The following is a 24,553-nucleotide window of genomic DNA, read 5'->3' on the forward strand; positions in this document are numbered from 1 at the left end:
TTTTCAGTAAGTTGCACAGTTGCACTATGTATAGACAAGGAGTTGAACTTTTGCACACTTCCAGTCTTGACGTTACAAAATCATGTTACACCAGTAGTGTCAAAATCACCAGCACTACTGACCAGCACTACTGACCAGCACTATTGACCCACATGGGCTGCTCGGTCGACATATACGTTCAGCTAATGTCAACTTTATTGTTGGCAATACTGTAAATTGTGGAAAATATGGAGTAGCATAAGTATATGCATTATTAAAAATATGCACAGTACAGTATAAAGACTAAAAGATAAAGCAAAGTATAATTTTAAAAGAAGACTGGAGATGCACATTAAAAAGTAATAAGAAGTACAGTTCTAAGAATACAACAACATCCTGACACACGTATCAGCAGGTGAAATATTTGATATTTAGAGGGAACATTTTTCAACTGCGAGTCATGACGTAAGCTTGGGCCATGACTTGCACTGGCTATGGAAAGTCACATGTATAGAGGCATGCACGCGCAAGACTCCACACACAGCATTTTCCATTCAGTGTCCAGTCCTTTCTTTGGATGTTTGCCTGTACAGATGCTAATGGCTTGGCTGATTGCGTACAGATGCCATGTGCATCCACCCACTTTCGTTCATGGTATGGATTGGCTGAGAAGCATGGCGGTTCCTAGGCCTGGAACATTGTGTTACTTTATGCTTGCAGGGAGGGGGTGGAGGAAATTCCTAAAACTCCTGAACTAGTTTTGCATTTTGTTGTGGGGCGCTAACACTGAAACAAGGATATAGTGCAAATGTTATCCACCACGGCACCCTGTGAGTCAGCCTATGCCCCATGAAAACACCCATGGCATCCAGACGGGCCTCTCTCTCTGATTGGCTGTACGTACAGTATCAACCAATAGAAACATGAGGCATGTTCCTTGAAGTCAGTGTAGAAATATGAGCCGGTTAATTTTGAATTTTAATGTGAACGCCAAGGTTAAAACTTAGATAAATATATTTGTGATATTCTGAGCAAATAAGTTTTAAATTAAGTTTAAAATGACATGAAAACATTCAAAATGTTCCACACTAGGATGCTATAAAGGCACTGACGCAGATCAACAAGAGCTCAAATATCTGTCTGTGTCTAACAGCCTCTGGTAAACATGATGAGGTTCACATGACAGGTGTGTACAACTTGCCAGGCCACACTGTAGTCATGTGCAAAAGGTGCCTATAAATTTAGGAGCCTCTTCAACAGTGAAGCAGTGAGCACACAGCACAAGACGAGGACACTAACGGGACTACTTGAAGAATTGTATATACTCTTGACTGCACTGGATTATAACTTAACTGAAGAACATTTAGGTAAACTTTTACACCAAAACAAAAGTGTCTTTTTCATGTGTCTTTCATGTCACTTTATATTGAAGAAGTAGATTAAAATATTGAAAATAAATAACTAAATCTTTAAAATATCTAAACTGTTGCATGGTTGTTCCTTGTACCTTTTTCATTTAAGTGCAATGTATCAGTCAGTCAATATACTCATTAAACTACTGATGAAATCTACAATACAGACTCTTCTTGGATCAAAAGTAAATGATAAACGCTTGTTTTTCAGGGAGTGGTGTTGTGCTGGCTGACTCCTTTCAAACAGAGTTTATGGCCCAAGAAGATTTCTCAACAGAACTATTTCCAAAGATTAGTTTGCTTCCCGAGAAAACTTGAAGCTTTTCTTAAATCCTCTCTTACAGGTATGCTCAGTTTTTTAGAATAAGCACTACAAATACTGCTAATACATCCAGGATACTCATTATTCCTTACTTACATTTAACCAAAGTTAGATGTTATAATCAGAGCAAAAAAAAAGATTACATTTTTTTTTTAAATTATTTTGTGTGTTTGTCTTGATGAACAGAGTAATGGTTTTCTTTGGTGTGTGTGTGGTGTGATTTACTGTACACAGCAGTCCTGGGTAAATAGCATTAAGTTCGATTTTTCCATTTGTGTCATCAGTCCAGGTGTAGCAATGGCTGGCATAAAACCCACAGACGTAGTGCCCTCTGCGGCAGTTAAGTTCTTCGGAGCTGGCACCGCAGCCTGCATTGCTGATCTTGTCACCTTTCCACTGGACACGGCCAAAGTTAGACTACAGGTTAGACACACAATGTTTCTTGGCATATTTTAACTTTGAAATCAGATTTTTATCTTGAGCCTTTTTTAACCTGTTGCTAAGTTTCCTTGAATATCATCTTGTCACCTAGATTCAGGGAGAATGTCAGAAAGGGTCAAGTGCAATAAAGTATCGGGGAGTGTTTGGCACCATTACCACCATGGTACGCACAGAGGGGGCCAGGAGTCTTTACAATGGACTGGTGGCAGGACTCCAGAGGCAGATGAGCTTTGCTTCTGTCCGAATTGGCCTTTACGACTCCATGAAGCAATTCTACACTCGAGGAACTGATAGTGAGTTTAATGACATTGCTGTCTTATATAAGCAATTTGGTTTCTCTCTTACTCCTTTCATTGTGAAAAATACTCATCTCTGCACAGGTGCTGGGATTGTTACTCGGCTCATGGCAGGGTGTACCACAGGAGCCATGGCTGTGGCTTTTGCACAACCAACTGATGTGGTGAAAGTGCGGTTCCAAGCCCAGGTACGAATGGCAGATGGTGTGAGGAGATACAATGGCACGCTGGATGCCTACAGGACGATTGCCCGAGATGAGGGGGTGCGAGGCCTTTGGAAAGGTGCTCACCATTTTTACATCAAATATGTGCAAATATTTGCATCACATTTATCACTGATTATACAAAAAAAAAAAAATCCTCCCCCAGTTTTGATGTAACCATCCTCTCCTCTTGATACCTTTATTTCAGGTTGCATGCCCAACATTACCCGTAACGCCATTGTCAACTGTTCAGAGTTGGTGACCTATGACCTGATCAAAGAAAACATCTTGAAGTATGACTTAATGACAGGTGAGGTGGAAAAACAAACAAATGATCGCAGAGACTACAGATATTCAAGTAGTTTCTAAAACGATATCAACTATTGCGGAAGGATGTGACCTTGCTTCTGTTTCCCTCCAGACAACCTGCCATGCCACTTCATTGCCGCCTTTGGTGCAGGCTTCTGCACGACAATTGTGGCTTCCCCTGTGGATGTAGTCAAAACACGGTTCATGAATTCACAATCTGGCCAGTACAACAGTGCTATAAACTGTGCTCTCACCATGCTGAGAAAAGAAGGACCCACAGCCTTCTATAAAGGGTAAACATATGTCCTGTTAACTACATGACAGTGAACCAAACCAACACCAAATAAAATAACGTGTTTGGTACACTTCTTTACTTTTATTTTGTTTTTCTGCTTTAGGTTCATGCCTTCTTTCCTGCGACTGGGGTCCTGGAACATTGTGATGTTTGTGACATACGAGCAAATCAAACGAGGTATGACCAGGGCACAACAGTACTGGGAGTCACCGTTTTGATCTCAGCTTGTCAGACGCTTCCTTTAGACAGAAATGCACAGAAACAAGAAGTTAACCCTCACCACAGTGCACTGATGACCAGTGGTTTTATAAGCTGAATATGATAGCTGCAAGTGGAGGCCCAGAGGAGAACTTCAAAAGGTTTCGGAGGTCTCAGGTCATGCTATCTGTGTAGCAGCTTAGAGTTGGAATTCATGCTCTAAAAGAGTTCATGTGCTATTTGCAAAAAGTCCTTATAATGACAGGAGTTTGTTCACTGATTCATTAATGAACACTAACTCTGTTAGTATTGTTGTAAAACTAGAAGGATTTTAGTATTCAACTGTAAAAGGACATTTTAAACTGTAATGTTGAGCACTTTCTTTTTTTTTTTTTAAATGCTGCGAAGGATGTGAAATGGAGGAGAAAGGGTAATTCCAGAAAGTCTTGCTTTATTAGTTATTAGCATATCCATATCAAAAACCTTGATCAGCTGGCTCTGGGCTTTGAAGATTCATTTTCATGTTTACAAGAATAAACTGTAGGATCATATGGATTATGTGGTAGTATAATGTTATTAGTTATTAAGAGTAAGTTTCCATGAAAGCAGTGGACAGACTGAGCCTGGCAACACAGGCCTAAACAGTGACCATTTCTATGTTCCTCAATCTGTTTTCTGTATCTTGGACTGTTTACAATTTAGTTTACCAATGTTTGTGATGCATGTGCTCAGGGGTTCATAGGATAATATATTTATTGGTGTATGTAAATAGTAGGATTTATTGCTGGTCAATAAGTTGTAAATATGTTGTACACAATGACAAATGAATGCCAAAATTAAAGAATAATTCAGCTGTTCTTTATCTTTGTCCATTATTGAGTCTTGCTGTACCTTTGGTAGTTGTGTTACTTGAACCAACCCTGGAATAAAGTTTATAATGTGAATGAAAAGAATAAAAAGATTAGAGAGTTACTGAAGTGAGGCAATACATTTGCTGTTTACAGTAGTTGAACACCTTGAGAGTTGGGTCATGTTCAGAATTCAAAGAATAAGGCTGGCAATTTTCTATATCTTTCATCATATTCCTTATTGCCGTAGACCTCTGATGTAATCAAAAAACGATTAAAACCACATCAACACTACACTGCTGCACCTTTGTCCTGAAGGCTACTGTAGTTGATTTAGAAACGTACATTTTCAGTATCCCAAGAGTAGTGCCTTGTAAGGTGTAAAGTTGTGCTATGTAGTACAACAAACTGCTGAAGCTCTGAAAATGGAAACTCTTTCCCACACATGCTCAGTGGCATCTGCCTTACAAAGGTAAAACTACTCTCTGGAGACTGAAAATACTATTGCTGTTATTATTCTTTGGAACTGTTTCTAAACAAACTACGGTAGCCATTGTGTGTGTGACAAAGTAACATACCATCTTGTGCAGCGGTGTGGTTCATTTATGTGTTTTTAATAGTTTTTGGATAACAACTGAGGTCTACAGCACAGAGGAATAGATATTACATGTTTTGGATTTACATACAATCCTTGTAAGTAGGATGAGTTCATGGTTAATTTGCTTCCGCACATGAGATTTGTTGATAAGAAAATTATAGAAAATCACCAGCCATATCCTTTAAGTTTAATTGGTAGAATCAGTTGTGTACATACACCATCCAACACGTGTTTTGGGCAAATGTAACACGATTTACTTCACATCTAATTTGATGATTATGGTAAGATATTAAGATGGGGAACCCAGATAATTTTTTTTTTTTTTTGCTGACTACCTGGGTAACTTTGTTCTAAAAATAAGTATGACCTAAATTCACCATGAATTGTTGTGACCTTTTGATTTTGGAAATAAAGTGGACAGCAGGATATGATTTCAAAATGTGCATTTGTCAAGCAAAAATCCCACACTTCTAAACATCTCAGCAAACAGTGGGTTGAAATCCGAGCTGTGAAACGAGCTAACTACTAACTGAAAGAAAGCAGGGTCCTGTTGCATTGGGCCTCTGAGTGAATATAGTTTTGTTTAGGAGGTCTTCTTCAGGCCTGGAACATTTCCAAAATCACCTGCTACTAATGCTACAGTTTCACACTTGGCTCAGTCAGATGAATAGTTATCATACTCTCACGTGCTGTATGTAGATCAACGTACCCAATTCATAATTCACTCATGAAATGTATAATCCGTTTATTTGATATTCTATGTATATATCACCACACTTTCAACAAATTCACCATCCTTTAAATAATAATTGCTTTACAGAAGCCCAATCAAAGAAACACACTACTGTTAAATTAAGCAATATAATACTGTTTATGAATTTATTTTGAAAACCTTCTTGATTATCTGTTTTTGAGACAACACATTGTAGAACACATTGTTTTGAACAAAACCCAGCGGGGGGATGTTTATGGGTCTGAACATATGGATCTAATTTCACATGGGATGTACAGTGCGCTTGTATTTTCAGCATGACTCAGCATTTAACCAGCAAGTCTGTCCTATCTGTACCATACAGAAATATTAATATAACATTTCAGGAAACTAGATAATACAGTTTTGTAATGGAACATTTAGTCCACTCTCAGCTGACAGTATAGTCAACGACAATGCTGTTTTTTATGTCTGTTCTGACATTGGACAGAATGGGGAGGGCTTGATTATGAAGTCAAGATAAAACAGACAGATATCATGTTTTACAATTTGCACATTCAAAAATTGCAAATACACAATCAGGTTTATAACGTTCTGGCCATGTGACCAAGAGACATTCCTTATAGATATTGTGGGGGTGGGGCCCCACCAGCAACACATGCCATGCCATGATGTAACAACGTCATGGCAGTATTTAAAGAAGCTGCTCTCCCACAACGTGCTGTATCCTTTCCTCTCACTGGTTCATTTGGGTATTGTCACCTCCAGAGGCATTTTCCAGGCATCTCAACTTCGACACATCAAGTTACGGTACAACAAAACTCTTTGTAATGACATTTTTATAGGGATATTTATATTATTGTCAATATTGTTCCACTGTAGTGTTATTTTTAACCATTTTTCTCTCTTTTTCAGGATTTGGAGTATGATTTTAAGGCTTACTTTTGAAACATTTTCTATGGAAAAACAAGGAAATCAATTTATAGCTGGGACAATATTCAGCCAGAGGGACGCCTTTAGAGAATCTTGATCTCGAATGGTTTTGGTTCTGAACTTCTCTAACAAAGGTGAGAATAAATAATTAAGGTCCAGACATTTTTCATTCATGTGACAGAGAGGTCTGGTAGTCTTTCTCTGTCTGTACAAAATGTACTGAACAGCTGTCTTTTATTTAGCATCACTAACAACTCTGCTTTAGAATGGCCCTTTTGCTCAGTAGTGATGTTAAATAAGCCTATGACACCCATCATTAGTATAGTGAGTTACAAGACACACCTCACTTTATCCTAAATATTTAGGATAAATTAAAAAGCAGATCCAAGGAATAAACAATATTCTCCTATCTTGCGGGTTATGATTCCTGTGTGTTAATTTTGCAGAAATTCAGTTTCACGTCAGATATATTTCATTTAATTTGTTTTGGGGTCTATCTTTTTCAGATTTTGGAGGAGCTTCTTGTCCTGTTAATAGGCTATACTCTTCAGTTTTTATTTTAATTAAAATCATTCTGAAAAATGGTTGGCTTTGGACCGGCAGATGTTCCTCCATCAGCGGCTGTGAAGTTTGTAGGAGCAGGAACTGCAGCATGCTTTGCTGACCTGCTCACTTTTCCGCTGGACACAGCCAAAGTGCGGCTGCAGGTATTCAAGCTCTTTGCAGATTCAGATATTCAGTAATTTTTTGTCAACAACTTCTGATACTGTATGTGCACATATTCAAATATACTGCATGTGAAATATACATAATATAAAAAATGTGAATCCTTAAAACATGTTATATATAATTCGGTTCCCCGCTCTCTTATCCTCAACTGATCCTCCATTACAATATTTGAACCCACACAGATCCAAGGTGAGACTGGGGGCTCTGCAGTTTTAGAGAGAGGGTCTACAGTGAAGTATCGTGGAGTGTTCGGCACCATCACCACTATGGTTCGTACAGAAGGGCCCAGGAGCCTTTACAGTGGACTAGTGGCAGGACTTCAGAGGCAGATGAGCTTTGCCTCTATCCGCATTGGTCTCTACGACTCTGTAAAACAGTTCTACACCAAAGGCTCAGACCGTGAGTCACTATGAATGTATTCTTCTTGTTGTTTATCGAGCTGCGCTTATCAGGTCTGATATCTCTGTTTTCTTTTCTTCAGATGTAGGTATCGGCAGTCGCCTGCTTGCTGGATGTACTACTGGTGCCATGGCAGTTGCTTTGGCTCAGCCTACAGATGTGGTGAAAGTCCGCTTCCAGGCAGAGGCGAGGTCTCCTGGGAATGCCAGGCGCTACTGTAGCACCATTGAGGCTTACAGGACCATTGCTAAGGAAGAGGGTGTTCGTGGCCTGTGGAAAGGTAGCTAGAGCTTAAGAAGAATATGCAGTTCTTGAAGCATATCCTTTTAATTTCTTAAAATAAATATGATCATGTACTTATATCACTCTGTCATGCAGGTACAGCTCCGAACATCGCACGTAATGCAATTGTTAACTGCACTGAACTGGTGACATATGACTTCATCAAGGATACCCTTCTGAAGTCCACTCCCCTGACAGGTAAAACAATGATCCAGAGGCATGATATAATGCCACACTATCTCTGTCTTTGGAGCAGTAACTTATAGCCTTTACTCCACAGATAATCTGCCCTGCCACTTTGTATCAGCCTTTGGTGCAGGGTTATGCACAACAGTGATTGCCTCTCCAGTTGATGTGGTCAAGACAAGATACATGAACTCGGCCCTCAGCCAGTACAGCAGTGTCCTCAACTGTGCTGTTTCCATGATGACCAACGAGGGACCACTTGCCTTTTATAAGGGGTGAGCATTGACTGAGCCATTTAATGAGAATATAAATTAAATATGTATAAGGGAAGGGAATGAGAGCTAATGATTGTAGACTAAATGACAGCTGTAATTTTAAATGGATTGCACTAAATTGTGCTATTTTTTTGTGTTTTTACTCTTCAGGTTCATGCCATCTTTCTTACGCCTTGGCTCCTGGAATGTGGTGATGTTTGTAACATACGAGCAGCTCAAACGGGCCATGATGGCGGCAAATCGCAACTACACAACTATTCTGTAATCATTACCATCTGACAGAGGGCTGATATTATACCACAGTTTTTCTGTTTATAAATGTCTTTACTTTTGGTTGCCTCATAGTGTATATTTCAACAAAAAGTGTAAAAGTTTTATAAATCATGTTTACACTGATAATGACAGGAATGTAACCACATTTGTCTTCATAGTGCTACTGTATGAGGGCAACACATGATCAATCTTTAAACACTAGAGCTTGTTTGATCAGATACTTCCTCTCAGTGTCGAGCTTCTCAGGAAACTGGATGTCGAAAGTGATGATGAGGTTTCCTCTCTGGGAAGGATCCTGGGACAGCGGAATTCCCTCTCCAGTCACTACTTTTTTGTATGCAGGGCTGATGCGTTATAACAAATCAGAAACAGGAAAAGGTTAATTGATGCAGATGATGCCTAAAAGTTTACAGTTTATGTGCTAGTTTAAGTGCTTGAATTCCTCATGATTAATATCTGAATATCTGAGGTTAATGTCAAATAAACTGTATTTTACATAAATGCTATTTTGTGTCCAGTAGTAGAAAGTACTTACTGCACAATGTCATTGATGGGAATATGGAGTAGCCTGCCATCTAGTGTCTCCACATCCACAGAGAACCCAGTCAAGGCCTGTGTGAAAAAAGGCATCAACTTGCTATTTGAGTGTTTATATACTTTAAATCCAATTGATTTTTGTGTGTGACCAATAATTATATTACTTATTCTGGCTCTCAACATGACTCACCATTTCCAAAGAGATCTGGGTCTTATACATCAGGTCATTGTGTTGTCTTACAAACAGAGGATGACTCTTCTGTCGCACTATGAACACAATATCTGCAGGGATGCTGTTTGGTCCCTAAAAAGGTGAAATATAGCAATATGATTACAAGGTAGTTGGGTCTTTACTTAAAAATGGCTTATTGGTCAAATATGTAAATATATATTGTATTTTTGTAAAAGGTAGATCATTTTATAGACTCAAGTTAGATCAATAAAATGTGTGTGCCCTGTAGGCTTCTAATTACAGAACAATATACTAGCTTTAGTTGTTTTATCATTTTGAGACCAAGTACAGTAACTAGGTCCCTTTATTGCTGAGTGTCTTTTTTCATACACAGTGAGCTTGTGAACAACTTGAAAGACATCTACTTATAGAGTGATCTCCTGAGGACACCTAGTGGTGGCAATGAAGCAGAGCCAGTGGAAAGAATGACACAATTTCCAAAAATAGTCTTGACTTGACCTCTCCTATCTCTATAAATCTTCATCTCGTTCAAAAGAATCAAGGCTATCTGTGGTCAACTACGTAACCAAGTTTCCATTCATGTTCATTAAATCTTAAACACGTATTCATAAAATATGATCAGAATATGGCATAAGTAGTGAAATGAATAATTCCTTTATGATTATTGTGGAAGTCTTGTTCAACTTATTAAAGTATTTTTAACAGTTTAAAACACCACTCTCCTTTCACTACAGACATCAGAGTGGGTGAGTTATTTGTGATCATTAGTACAGTTTTTTCTTAAATCTCAATAGAGAATGTTATATAGCTCTCTTACCTGATCTCCCTCTTTGGAGAAAATTATTCTTGTGCCTTCTTTCCATCCAGGTTTTACATCTATAGTCAAAATCTTGTCTCTGATACTGGATGTGAATCCATCCTCATTCATAACCTGTAAGGCAAATAAGTCTTGTTTAGTGTGTTTCTTTGGACCTTGTTGTGATCACTAGGGAGATTAACTGTTGTTTTTTGTTATCTTAAAATCTTTTGAAGTATGAATGATATATTTAATACAGTAGCTCTCACCCTACGAGAGATCTTAATTTTTTTCATGCATCCATGGAAGAGATCATCCAGGGACAAATGAAGGTTTCTCTCTATTGGGGAATCCTGGACCTTCAACACTCCTGGTTGCAGGCCACCAAACTGAAGTGGTGTATCATTTGTATAGAAGTCTGTAAATAAAACAAAACCCAAATGGTTATCAGTGTAAATCATATGAAATCTGAAAGAAGTACATTTGTATGTTTGTTTCTCTTACCTGCAAATGGGTTATCACCTCCAAAAAACTCTCTGAATGTTTTGTCTGGGTTCCCATGGTAGACATATTTATATGACCATGCCCCACCACTGCCAAACTCCGGAGGGATACCACCTTTTAGACCCTCCACACCAAACTTGTCATAGGTGGCCTTTTTGCGAGCTTGTCACAAAGAAAAGAGATGAACATTAGAATAGCACACTCAGACATTCTGTATTCATGGTTGGGTAAAAGTTGCTGTGATTATTGTCCTTGGGAAGTAAGATACAGGTAAAGAATACCTTATTGATGATTCAGTTCATATATAATAAATATTTATATTTTTGCATTGGCATCTAGCACATATATCAGCACAAAACATACGAAGGATAACATCGGGACACACACTGCTTTGTAGTTTAAAAAAACAAAACACATTTAATATATTTTAAAAAAGAAAAGAAAATACTCTGCTATTTGTAAAATAATTATTCTAATGTATTGATACAAAGTAAAACAAACTTCTGCTCTCTAATCAACTCACGGTCGCTCAGAACATCGTAGGCTTCACCCAGCTGGCTAAACTTCTCGGTGCTTCCAGGATCTCTGTTGCTGTTCGGATGAAACTTCAATGCAAGACGTCGATATCTAGGACAATAGAGAAGGAAAACTGTGACAATAATAAACACAAAACGTCTAAGACTGCCTCTGTGTGGCTGCATGTTTTATTAAATAACTTGCTTATTGTTCTTTTTAGACTTACGCCTTTTTGATATCTGCGTCTGTTGCATTTCTGTTCACTTCTAACGTCTCGTAATAATCGCTGCCCATTATAGGATTAAATGCTATAAATGCAAAAATAATGAACTCAGTGTGTTTTAACGCGCTTCAGCAGTAGTCGTTTAGATTGGTTTCCATGGAAACGGTTGGTCAGGATACTCTCGCGGGATTTGCAAAAGCAGGGCCAATCAGGGTTGTGAGTCTTTTTTTCTTCTTTAAAAAAAAAATCAAACTTTATTAGCATATTGGACAAAATACACACAACATGGAACAACCATATACAGTCTATGGGAACAACATGGATGTACAGGGAGTAATAAGAGTAAAAAAAAAAACAACATACATAAAAGAAAAACAAAAAACGCAAGCAGACAAAAACATGTGTAATGTAACAAACTATATAAAAACTAGATAATGAAAAATCCACAATATTTTTCAGTAGACTGCATGTCTTAAAAGCCTTTTTGTTTTTAGGTACTTTACAGACAGAATCATAAAAAGTCTTAAGTTCAACATAAAACAATGTTTCGTTTGGAATAAATTGAAGAAATCTGGCTTTATGAATATGATATTTACCCAACAGACACAGCAATTTAATCACATCATTAATTTCCTTATTATTAGATTTGACACTCAAAAATAAGACCATACCTTCTGTAATAGTGGCAAAGACCTTATGAGGCTCCCAAATTAATAAAGACATTTGAGTCCAAAAGTTAGTATAATGGGGGCATCCACAAAATAAATGAGAAAAATACTCAATCTCTCAAAGGAACATAAAGGGGACACATCGGGTCTAAACTTGTTAAGAAATTCATTGCAGGTATAGTATCTATGTAAGAGTTTAATATTAATTTCTTTTTAACTGGGTACCCGATGTGAGTCGCTACCAGTGCTGGATCAGACACTCCAGGTAGGCCGTCAGCAGACTTCCTGCGTAACGCCTGCATGGTGGTAATGTTGAACACTTGGGGAGGAAAAAAGGGCAAATGATGACCTGGGGATCACTTTTCAGGTACTTTTTACCACGGATTATGAAATGATGAGAGATTTTCAACAAGAAGTGGATTACAGGCTTTTTAATTAACACTTTTTAATTAACACAAATAAAATAAGAATTAGGCCAAGTAATAAAAATGCACAAAAAAGTAAAATAAGGTGTCAGAAGAATATTTCAGTCCTAATCCAAACACTGTGGTTAATTTTTGGGGTAAGTAATTGGGAAAGTAATTATTCTAGATGTTAGCGGAGCATTATATCTACAGTGCTTTGATTTCGCCATCCTAGGAAGAAAAAAAAGACTTACCGTACCAGTCAATCGTAAAGAGAATAGTTGACAAAATACTTCAGTTTTTTTCCCACGTTTGAAAAAATCCAAGTAAGACAATTCATTGGTGTAATATTATTGGTTATAGTAAAGTCGCAGTCTCCTTTAAAGTGATCACTAATGGCCCCAATGAACCTGATTGGTGGCCCCAGGGCAAAACTACTGGTATTGTAGGCTTAAAGTTGTAAAGCTTCAGAATGTGCACTAAGTGAGCAGAATATGAATTAAAATAGAGCTGCTTCTAAACTTCTCTAAAAGATATTTGCAATTAATCAGATACATGCAACTATTGACAAACTGTAAGCTCAGGACGTTTAGGCCCGTCCTCCGCAGTTGACCACTTTGCAATCTTCATGATCCTACAGGTGGCTATGATTGATGATGATGCCAGTGTCCCCCTAAATAAATTCCAATGAAGATCTCTGCCACACTAAACCATAGCAGACATCAGGCATAGATGGTTGGAATGGCCTTGCTCCTCATGGTACAGTCACTGGTAGTATGGATCTGTGCCAGTGCTTCCAGAACCAGGCTGAAGACTTAACAGAAACAGATCAACAACTATGCAATGCCTTGAATATTTGATCTCTGATGCAGAATTATCATTGATATGAAAAAATAACACATCGAGTCACTACATCCAAAGGTACCGTGATAGCTATCAATAAGACGCTGATGACTTCCTGCAGCAGTGACAAGTGTATTCTATTTTATTCTTTCATTTAAAACCATTCCAGACAGAAACGTTAAGGACTACTATGCCATACAAATCATACACTCTTCCATAAATTCACACAGAACAAAAAAATTGCACGGTATAATCAGTATGATCAAATTGTCATTTAGAGCTGGTGGAGGGAACAGCAGACGCTCCCCACCGATTTTGTTAAAGGTGGTCCAGATGGATGCATATTTTATTTAGTGATTCAGGAATCATACCAAAAGTTAAGATATTAACAGCCATAAAAAAGAAATATGAATCCAATAGAAATAAATATTACAAGTCATTGTGGATTAAATACACATGTAGAATAATCACTAACAAATGATCAATGCCAAAAAATAAAAACAAGCAAAAGAAAACATAATGTGCTCATAAAACATACCAAACTTATCTAGATAGACCCAAACCCAAGGAAGCCCTCTACAATTTTACTCTGAAAGGCATATACTGTATCTCCATATCTAATGTTTATGGTGGGTTTTTATAATTCTGACTCTTAATATATGAGAAAATCCTCCTCAAACACTATGATCAAAGAAATGGTTTTAATCTATGTTGTACTCTTGAGGGAAAAAAAGATCTATCCAAATAATAAGGTAACAGAAAATGGAAGCCAGGGTAAAAAAAATAACCCATCTCAAGGGACAAGTTTGAGAAGACAGGGAGGACGGTAATGTTGGTGGTGTAGTGTTGCCCTTGGAGTAGGGTTCATGTGTTCGTGCTGGTTCTGAGACCGTGCGGTCGACATCATGCTGGTACATGTTGGGAGAATGGTGACTTTGCTGGTGTGGGGTGACATGGTTTCCACGTCCAACTTCCGCTCAATTGTGGGTTTACGGTATGAGCGTCAGCATTGACATCTCTGAAATGTGTTATTAGTTTACTTCAACACAACTTTTTAGCCTTTCCCCATACATCATTCCAGACCATTAAAAAAAGTAGTTTGTTAACATTAATGAAACCTTGCCAATCGATTTCAGCTGCACACATTTTGTTAACTTACAAACGCACAAAACATCCACATTGCGCTTATTGAGCTTAAAGCAATATATAACTTTATAAAGGATACTCTCACTCTTTAACACATACTTTGACTTGATATCTCAGACACACATTTCTTTCAGTTTGGTTCAAAAAGTCATCTTTAGACGCAAACATTTTAGCCAGTCCAGTAAAGACGCCTAAGCTCCGGCTCTGAATACTGTTTCAATGTATGCGTGTTACAGCACAAATAATTAATTTAAAGGGTTTATGACTTTCAGAGCAGGTTTCCACAATGATAACGGATGTAGTGTTGTCTTTCAGGCTGCTGAAAAGAGGCGAGTGTAGTGAAGGGTACAGATACAGAAAAATGACCGGGGATGAGAAAAAGCCAGTGAGAGAAATTATTTAGTGATGATAGGCCAGCATTAACAGGCACAGCCTCCTTCAGTGACGGGTTGCTCTGGTGGCTTCTCCAGCTTAATGTCAATCACTGAAGGGTGGAGAATTAAGGAACATCACAGAGCAGGAAAAATGTAACTCTGAAACACACAAGAGGTTGTTAGAGCCTGGAAAAGCTACAAACATAAACAACTCATTTTTTAAATGTTATTAGACATTTTACTGCGAGAAGTGACATAAATCAGAATTAAATGATTATTTTAATCCAACTTTATCCACCTTTTTAATATACTTGAATACAGATTTTATATGAGCTCATCTTTCATTTAAAGCCACACAGGGAGTTATTTGTACAATCTGTAAAAATAGTAAACCTTAAACGTACGTGTTAATGTACAAAATTAATTTATTTTAATATCTGGCACTGATAGTTTGACTATTGATTGATTGTTGTGAAGACTTTTTTTTTCCTGATACGAGTGTCAGTAAAATGAGTTTTTGTACTAATAATAAACAAAATTATTTTTTGGCACTTCTTGACTAAAACTAGCAACATTTTGATTTATTCAGGATAAGTTTTTGATGTACTCTGTGCTAAAAGTATAGGTATAGAGTATAGATGTAGGCCTTATTCACAGCACACATTTTGACTTGTCACAGTAGGTAAAGCACTGGTGTTACTTGTAATATTAATGATGGCTGCGTTCTATTCAGGTGGTCCAATCAGCCATGACAGTGTGACAGTGAGTCTGCACACACAACACCACCACCACCCTAACACTGAAGCAGCTAAATGGAATTTAGTCATCATTAACTTGAATATTTGCACCTTTCGTATTGTGAAATGTCAAAAAAAGTCTCCTGTGAAAAAGGCCAGTATAGGTTTGCTAATTGGTTGAGTTAATCTAGGGGGACACATGGATTGAACAACAATAACAAGCTGTCACAGTGCTACGCTGGACTTTCCTCCTGGCAGGTGACTATCTGCATCACACAACAAATAGCGAGTAGACCTGCAGACTCATTTCTGTCATGTCAGACAGTCAAACTGACATGTACACAAAAAGGATACTGTCCTCTCTACTCTTGTCCTGTGTGGTATCCATGCCAGGGAGGGCGGCCGCCACACGACGGAAAAGCTGGAGGCAAAGAGAACCAGACATATTCTGTCAGACAAGAGAAGTCTACTCACACAGGGTGACAAAAACACAAGGTTACATCAAGCCAGCGTGCCTTGCATATTTCCATTACATGATGTAGCTTAAGGTCCACTTGAAGCTCACACAGAGGAAGAGACCCAACAGAGCTTTTCCTAATTTGATTTGGATTTAGCAGCATGTGTTTGATCTACTGCGAGGTAATTTGACTTGAAAAGGAGGACATAATTGTGCCTTACTGAGACCTTCCATTGATGGAGCTTGGAGGATTAAAGTGGCTGGTGAATTCACATGAATTTAAACAAACAGTTTTGCATTTATGGTGATGCTCAACATGTCCTGCATCGCCACAGAACAATTACAAGAATCATGTAGAGCTGAACTTGATTACATGCAGATTTGAAAGCAACAAAAATAGTTACTGTGCTAATCAGTAGAGTTGGAAGTATTGGTTTGCAAACTCTGACCCACCTTAAGAACAAAAGTAGACTAGTAGAAATCATTACTTACAGCAGGTGGGAGAGAGCTTGAAAAACATACCATTCACCTCACTAATGACCAGAGGAAGCCAAATGTTCAAAGCACACCTTTATGCACGCATGCGTGTGTGAAATAGAAGTCAATCGGAAGAGAGCATGAGCACTATGAACACACACACATAAAAGGTGCACACTCTCTACCTGTTTGACATTGTAGCCTGTCTTTGCACTTGTCTCAATAAACAGAACATTCATCTCTTTCGCTCTCTGTTCTCCCTCCTCTGTGGTTATCTGTCTGCAATGAGCCACGAGTCGCCACGAGTCAACACACACACACACACACACACACACACGCACACACGCACACCACACACACCACACACACCACACACACCACACACACCACACACACCACACACACCACACACACACACACACACACACACACACACACACACACACACACGGGGAGGGAAAAAAACACAGACTGTAATTATGTTGAAGTGGAAAAACAAGCCGTGCCCCTTCCTGCTGCTGCTGCCACCTCTGCTCCAGACCCAAATGTTGGCCAGTAGACCTTCAGGCCACTCAGAGTGTCAGAGAGAAAGCTTTGTAACTGGACAGAACAGGAACATTGAATCTAAAATCCAGGTGCTGGAATATTTTAAATGCTTATTTTAGAAGTAAATCTTCAATTAATCTTAAACATCTTTTGTTTGCATCTGACCTCTGAATTTGGTGGACGGCCTTTGGATGAGGAGCCCAGGCAGCAGCATCTGCAGCAGGACTACAGAGCACGACTCACATACGCTCTTACCTGCTTTACGTTGTAGCCTGCTTTCGCACTAGTCTCAATAAACATTACATTTAGTTCTTTGGCTTTCCGCTCACCCTCTTCAATAGATACTTGCCTGCAGTAGATAAAGGAGTTAAAAGATGCAGAGAGAAAGACAATGCACACTTTATATTCAGAGGAAATGTTACACATTTATCTATTTGTCTACTTGATCTATTAAAGAATAAATAACTGATATATTCAAATAGTGTGAGATGAAACATAAAATAGGGCATTTAGCATGAAAAACATTTTTAAAAAATCCCAGCTTTGACGTTCAGAAAGGGCAGAGATAACTGGCTCTGACCTATTGCTGCCTCAGGAGGGACTGAGGAACTGAGTATTGACAGGCCAGCAGCAACAATCAATGACTTCATTAGTATGCTCTCAATATAGAGAGCTGACTTGCACAGGAGCAGAAGGATGGAAGAACAGATTACCTTTTGTCTGCAAGGTCTGTCTTGTTTCCCACCAGCATGATAATGACATCACTTCCTCTCTCCGTTCTCACATCATCAATCCATTTTGTGGTTTGCTGGAAGGAGTTAACATCTGCGTGAGAGACAAGGGGGGGGGGGGGGGGGCAGGAAACAGAGTCATCAGTGTTCAGGAGATGAAAAGCCTCATCTGTGAAAACAGGCGAGTTTGTGACAGGATGAGACAATAAGGAAGTGGACATAAGTCTTACATGTCTTGGCCAAATTGGGGTAACACTTTGTTTCACAGATTGCTTAATTATTTCCTTATTTCCTGGAAATTTTCGAAATAATTTACAGGTATAAACGGCTACTTGTTTAGGACATTTGACAGAAAGGATGGTGCAATTTTGAACAAATTATAAGAAAAAACAGAGAAAAAGTTGATTTAGTTGGTAAGCACCCACCCTTTGGCTTCATATATAGTTGTTCATTTGCAAAACCTCTTAATAAATTACATTCTCAACAATTCAACAATTTAAAAAAAACAACCTTTCAGCATGTAAAGTTGTGTGTCACGATGCTGACGATATTTTACCATAATAGTTTTTTCCAATAATGGATAAATACTTTATTATTGCCGTGCAACAGTGTTGGTAGCAATTGTTTGGTACAGCATGGTAGCTCAGTTCCAGTGCAAAACAATGAAACAAGCAAACAGGCACCATCACAACGACCCCACAATAAGGGAATACATGAATGTGAGAATATGTACAGTGAATATAAATGATATGCACAGTTCAGTTCACCAGCATATCCAGCAGACCAATGGAGCACCAAGTCTGGTGCATACAGAGCATTCAGGTCAGTATTGGGATCTCATGGCAAAGGGGGTTAACAAGGGTTGTTCTGACTGCTGTAGGAAAGAAGCTGTTTTTGAATCAATATGGACCTGTGGTGCCTTCCACAGACGAGCAGCTGGAGGTGGTGGGCTGGGTGGGAGGGGTCGCTGGTTATTTTAGGAAGGTCACAACCGATTATGTTGGAGGCTTTAGTGATAACACGCTCCAGTTTCCTCTTGATGTGACTATCTGAGCTCCCACAGCAGACTACAAGAGATGATGTGAAGATGCTCTCTATGAGAGATTTATGGAAGTGGACCAACAGGTGTTGTATGACATGATACTTCTTCAGTTGTCTGAGGAAGTCCAGTCTTTTATTAAAGTAACTGCTGTAGTTTACAGGAAATGTATTCATTGTAGAGTTTTTAAGAAACAACCTAATATGCAGTTTGAGGCACAAAACTACACATTGAAAAGTATTTTCTGTCAGTTTAAGGATTGTCAAGACTCTAATTTATTAAGAATTTTAGCAAATTCAAAACTATGAATCAAGCCAAATATAAAGAAATCAGCACTTACCAACTAAACCAAATGAACAATTTCTTCTCAGTTTTTATTTTGTTAAATAGCTGCAAAAATCATTGCAAATAATTCTAAAAAATAAAGAAGAAAGAGGAAGCTCCTAGCATGCACGTGTTGTTGACACCAAATAAAAACACAGTGCATATAGCAGAAAAAAGGTAGCTATGGAATGTTTGTAGGACACCTGAGTGCACAAGTAATCCACCTACTTGTGATGTCGTACACTACAACAGCTGCAGCAGAGTCTCTGATGTAACTTGGGATCAGGCTACGAAATCGCTCCTGCCCTGCCGTGTCCCACAGCTGCAACCTGATCTGTAAGGCAAGATGGAGAAGGGGAACGGAGGAGAAATAAAACACAAAAAAAGAAAAAATAATAATAAAACAGAAGGGATGAAAATAAAACAAGAAAAAACCCAGGTCAGAGATGAGGTAAGTTATGGTGACAAAAAAAGCAAATTGAAAGAAAACTAAATCAAGTCAGACAAATGGGAAGAGAGAGAGAAAGACAAGAGAGAGAACGTAGTGCATGCAGGTAGTGAATAACCACCAGAGAGAGAGCAAGCTGTCTGCGCCTGGGGAGAAAAAAATAAATAATCACCCTTCACTTGTCAGCATCCCTCCTCTCTTGATCAAGTAAGGTGTTTAATTTTAAAACAGGGATGAAGAGAATAGATGGAGGGGTAGGAAGGAGAAGAAGAAAACTTGTGTTGAGGGAGGAAACAAACAGAGAAGAGGAAAACGCTCCAGGAGGGTACAGCACCAGACTCACACTTGACACTGAATTCTTAAAAAAAAAAAAAAAAAACGCCACCACAAAATGATATCAGAAATTAGTAAATGAGAGCCCTCAGCTACCTGCATCAAATCTTTAGTTACTAAAGAGAGTCTGGACGAGGACAACTAACAACCAAAAAGGACAGATCCACATCCACACAAAACTTACTGTTCTGTCTTCAAGGTACATGGTTTTCGACAGGAAATCTATTCCTATTGTGGCCTGAAAATTGATAAAAAGTTGTTAATTAGGCATCTTCAATCCACCATTATATGATTTGGACCTTATCAATGATGATCAAATCAGGCAAAGGCGTTCATCTCACTTGGTAAGTGTTGTCGAAGCTGTCATACATGAATCTGGTGATCAGCGACGTCTTTCCCACTGAAGTAAAACAAACAATGAAAACACAGAACATTAAAAACTTTGACTTCTGTTTTGAGGGAAAAGAAGCATTTTGTTAGCATGAGTAGGCCTCATTTCAATTTTATGTTTTCAATTAACCAATTTATCTATTATCTAGTCTAAAAAAAGGTCAGAAAACATATTCAAAAAATGCAATTTCTCAGAGTCTAAGATGACATGTTCAAGTTGCTTGTTTTCTCAGACCAACAATCCAAACCCAAATATATTTCCTTTAATAAACTCTGCTATAATAACAAAGAAAGATCAGTATTCTCACATGTGAAAGGCTGGAAGGAGTGAATGTATGGAATTTCTGCTTGAAAACAACTTAAAATATTGTATAAATTATCAAAACTGTTGCCAATTAATTTTCTGTTGAAAGACTCATTGGTTACTCAACTGATAATTTCTGTTCTAATAAAACAACATCAAAAGATAAATACAACCCATGACTGATAATAACTGAATAATTGTGAGGAGTGAAAATAATTTGTCATGTCAGTATCAACAAAAAATAATAGATTATCCTTGTTAATGTATGAAAATCTATAGTAGCCGGGGTGGCACTCGCCCTCACATGTTGCCACAATTTAAAAACTTAGAAGAGCTGTTACAATTAATTGGTTAGTCAATTAACAGAAAATCAATCTACAAGATTCAAATAATGGTATAAAACTCACTGGATCCAGCTTCTACATATCAATAGTTTGTGGTTTTTACATCCTTCTATGATATTAAACTAATTACCTGTGGATTTTGGACTGTCATCCAAAACAAGAAATGTAATCATGGTTTCATGGAAATTTGAGATGGATATTTTTCATTATTTACTGATGTTTTACACACTGGACAAATTACCGATCAATCGAGAAAATAATCAGCGGATTAACTGATGACAAAATATCATTATTAACTGCTGCACTACTGACAAGGTGCACATGTTTTACTACCCTGACAACATACCACACAAGTCTGTGGAATTTATGACCTTGTTAATAATATGTTAGAAAATAATATTACCTACTGCAAGACACACAGAGTTATAAATAAGAAGCAACTTTAACAAGTTGTGTACAGTTTATGAGCTGCAGATGAAGAAGTCTCATAATGGAATGGAGCTGACAGCAGAATTTCATGCATCTTTGAAATTTTTATCCGTGACAGGGTGTGGTGCACAATAATAAAAGCATCTGACGAGCAGTTGGAGGGTTGAGGAATGCTGAGAGACAAATAGGATTGTGAATCAAGCTCTCTATTTATCTTCTTTAAAAATAAAAATAAAGATCGAGCCTTGCTGTGTCCATTGGTGAAAATCCAAAATGTCATTTCAACATTGTTGATATTTACTGGCAAAACTTCTCTTCAGTAAAGAGAAAGACACTTATGTCTGTCTGCTTTGAACATGCAGACAACAGTCGCCTCAGACTGTTTTGCTGAGCTCGAATTACATTATCAGTTACACCGTGCATCAAGTGATGATGATACAGCCAAAGCCAACACGGCTGTTTACAAACCTGCAAGGAACCGGAGCTGATCACAGACTGTCTGACTAACACAAAGCCTGCATGTCTTATCTTGACGGAGCGGAGAGTAACGTGACATGACACAACACCTGTAAAAAAAATCATTACTGGAAAACCTTTTCTACACCTTATCCTGCCTCTAGGCTAGGCAGAACCAACCCTCTCAGATTGGTGAGAGAATCAGTACTTGTTAGACATGATTGCTACACAGTTTCTTTGCTAATGTCATGAAATTAACGGTTTCCGCTATCTGTTTCGTAAACTGAGTCACACCAATAATTCAGCCCTGCCCTAATACCTGGCTTCATTTGAACATAGAAAGATGACAATGAGTTTAATGCAGTGAAGTATTCAATTTTGAATTTGGGATAGTGGTGGTATCATATAAACGGGAAGAGAGAAAAAAAAGTGGGATTTGTGCATCCCAAATCTTCATAAAACCTCCCACGCCCCCTCTTTTCCAATACAAGTACACCCTGTGTTCAGTTTGACTGGAAAAAGGGGGGCAAGTGAGCAGGGAGAGGGCAGGAATGCTACCGAACAGGTTTGGTAATTGGGATGCTTCATGTTTCTGCAGAGGAGCCCCCAGGATAGAAGAAGTGATCTGACTGTGAAAATCACTGCAATGTACTCTGTGCTGCGGAATTTAACCGAGATTGACTGCAGCCTTTAAACACAGCATGTCACCTGTTGTCAGCTTGTGACTGTACCATCCGCTTTGGAAGTAATGTTAAGACAAAATGCAACTATTACTATTATTATTATTATTATATTGAAAGAACTTAGTATTCATTCATTTAACCACTTCAGTAACATTTGGGATGTTCTTGGCTGCACAACGTCTATTTCTTTCGCCAATGAAGTTAGTAAACAAGCGCACGACTCAGTTTGCACAGACAGGACTTATTTGTAAGAAAGTTAATAGTCTTTCCATGAAGCCAGTGTGGTCAAGCAGGCAGTAACAAGTTTGTTTGTGTCGCAATGCCTTCAGTGTGCCAAGTTTAAAATTACGCAGCTAATGTTAGCAAGCTACGACTAAGGCTGTATCACTGTTTCATCAACAATAAGCACCCCGTAGAGCTAAATTACGCACAATATTTGACTTAAGCGTTAGACTCACCGCTCTGCTCCCCGAGAAAGACCAATTTAAATTTTCTTAAGGGATTTCCAAAGTCTCCGGCCGCAGACATGACTGTATGAAACAAGCTCTGACGTTACTTTTCAGGAGCTAATGCTAGCTAACCAGCTTCTGTCAGATACAAAAAGTCCAGAGATCCGTGAGGTTTTACTGCTTTACAACCCCTCTACAAAAGCCAGGCGAGGGTCCGTGTGGTACAATCACTCCTTTAAGCTCCCGGACACTGTTTTGATAACTCACTAACTACTAGGGCCAAGTTAGCAGTTAGCATTACTGTCAGTTCGCTGACATGTCCACAGCTACTTCTTCTTCTTCTTCTTCGTCTTACTCCTCTTCTTCTTCACACCGTATTTGTATCTCAGGCAGGTGATATGCTGCCCTCTACTGGTGGCGACAAACATAATGTGTGGGTAAAAAAACCTCATTGTGGTAGAGCAATGCTGAACGATATGTCGTCTTATTTAATCTGTGGGAGTTACGTCGTACAATAGATAGCTAAAGACAGAGAAAACTACAAGAAACAGCCCGTTAAGTATTGTTGTATCTATCTATGTTGTATCTATCTATCTATCTATCTATCTATCTATCTATCTATCTATCTATCTATCTATCTATCTATCTATCTATCTATCTGAAATTCACCTCCAAATTATTAAAATAATAGGGTAGAGGTATCACACAAGGCAGAATATTCTTGTACAATATATTAGCACAGTAATAATGTTTAACTAATAGTTATATAACACTTCTATAACACTTAATATGAGACAGGGAGGCTTAGACTTGCATTTCTTTTCATAAAATATGAGTTGGCGCACCCTCCCTACCCAGAAAATATTAAGCCACTTTGCTGGTGTTGAAAGATAAGCTCTTCTCTAAGTTCAGGGCAAACTATTTTGAGACATTACTGTGAATATGCACTTCACAGTAGGCTACTATACACTATATTATTACACAATTGTTTGTTTGCAACCTTTCACCATCAAGCCAACTGGCATTAATTATATTCGTGAACACAATTAAATCACAGTTAGGCTATGGGTAGCAATATGTAGGTGTGAAAGTGGGAAATCTAACTTGCTAACTTTGAAAAATTGGTGTCACATTGCAATGTTAACAGGACCCACTGTAGCTGTTATTTGATTGCTTATGAACTCCTGCTGCTGTCCAGAAGATTGAAGCCCTGTGGCAACATACAAGGTGGCTTGGTTCACAGACAAACAATAAAATATTGAATAAAGAGTTCATGAGTTAAATATGTTGTCTTTGTTTATGGTCAATAAATAATCACTTGATATTTTGCTGATCAGTAATGACCTGTTAAAAGATTTATGAGATTTATTATTATGGTTAATGACAAAACATTAATCAAGTTCAACCAAACCATCTCTCAAAAAAAACAACCAACGTTAAACATTTTTAAACTCAATTTTGTGTATTAACACATTTTGTAAATTGTGGACTGAAAAAGTAACATCAACCATT

At 38.2% G+C, this 24,553-nt stretch overlaps 4 protein-coding genes across 5 annotated transcripts; 2 read left to right on the forward strand and 2 right to left on the reverse strand.

Annotated features, from left to right (window-relative positions):
- The first annotated feature begins 2,010 nt into the window (after positions 1–2,010).
- LOC133993509 (dicarboxylate carrier SLC25A8-like) lies at positions 2,011–4,498 on the forward strand. Its single transcript, XM_062432492.1, has 6 exons — positions 2,011–2,136; positions 2,246–2,447; positions 2,535–2,732; positions 2,862–2,963; positions 3,075–3,255; positions 3,361–4,498. The coding sequence occupies exons 1-6, from the start codon at positions 2,011–2,013 to the stop codon at positions 3,473–3,475; spliced, it is 924 nt and encodes a 307-aa protein (XP_062288476.1). The 3' UTR covers positions 3,476–4,498.
- Positions 4,499–7,104: 2,606 nt separating this feature from the next.
- LOC133993511 (mitochondrial uncoupling protein 2-like) lies at positions 7,105–8,682 on the forward strand. Its single transcript, XM_062432493.1, has 6 exons — positions 7,105–7,253; positions 7,458–7,674; positions 7,757–7,954; positions 8,053–8,154; positions 8,237–8,417; positions 8,568–8,682. Exons 1-6 carry the CDS (start codon positions 7,128–7,130, stop codon positions 8,680–8,682), a joined length of 939 nt encoding a protein of 312 aa, XP_062288477.1. The 5' UTR covers positions 7,105–7,127.
- A 192-nt stretch (positions 8,683–8,874) lies between these two features.
- dnajb13 (DnaJ heat shock protein family (Hsp40) member B13) lies at positions 8,875–11,530 on the reverse strand. Its single transcript, XM_062433619.1, has 8 exons — positions 11,463–11,530; positions 11,244–11,347; positions 10,721–10,882; positions 10,486–10,634; positions 10,238–10,351; positions 9,418–9,531; positions 9,226–9,302; positions 8,875–9,034 (listed from the first exon to the last, which is right to left on the reverse strand). The coding sequence occupies exons 1-8, from the start codon at positions 11,528–11,530 to the stop codon at positions 8,875–8,877; spliced, it is 948 nt and encodes a 315-aa protein (XP_062289603.1).
- A 1,965-nt stretch (positions 11,531–13,495) lies between these two features.
- Positions 13,496–23,393, reverse strand: rab6a (RAB6A, member RAS oncogene family). 2 transcript variants are annotated; one of them, XM_062432914.1, is made up of 8 exons: positions 23,051–23,393; positions 20,328–20,386; positions 20,171–20,224; positions 19,434–19,539; positions 17,825–17,936; positions 16,751–16,844; positions 15,986–16,052; positions 13,496–15,004 (listed from the first exon to the last, which is right to left on the reverse strand). In XM_062432914.1, the coding sequence occupies exons 1-8, from the start codon at positions 23,118–23,120 to the stop codon at positions 14,940–14,942; spliced, it is 627 nt and encodes a 208-aa protein (XP_062288898.1). In that variant the 5' UTR covers positions 23,121–23,393; the 3' UTR covers positions 13,496–14,939. The 2 variants fall into 2 exon arrangements, with proteins under 2 accessions (XP_062288898.1, XP_062288897.1); XM_062432913.1 differs by lacking the exon at positions 16,751–16,844 and adding an exon at positions 17,367–17,460.
- Between the last annotated feature and the right edge of the window lie 1,160 nt (positions 23,394–24,553).

Source organism: Scomber scombrus, chromosome 14 (assembly GCF_963691925.1).
Source record: "Scomber scombrus chromosome 14, fScoSco1.1, whole genome shotgun sequence".
In the NCBI taxonomy this organism is placed as follows: Eukaryota; Metazoa; Chordata; class Actinopteri; order Scombriformes; family Scombridae; genus Scomber; species Scomber scombrus.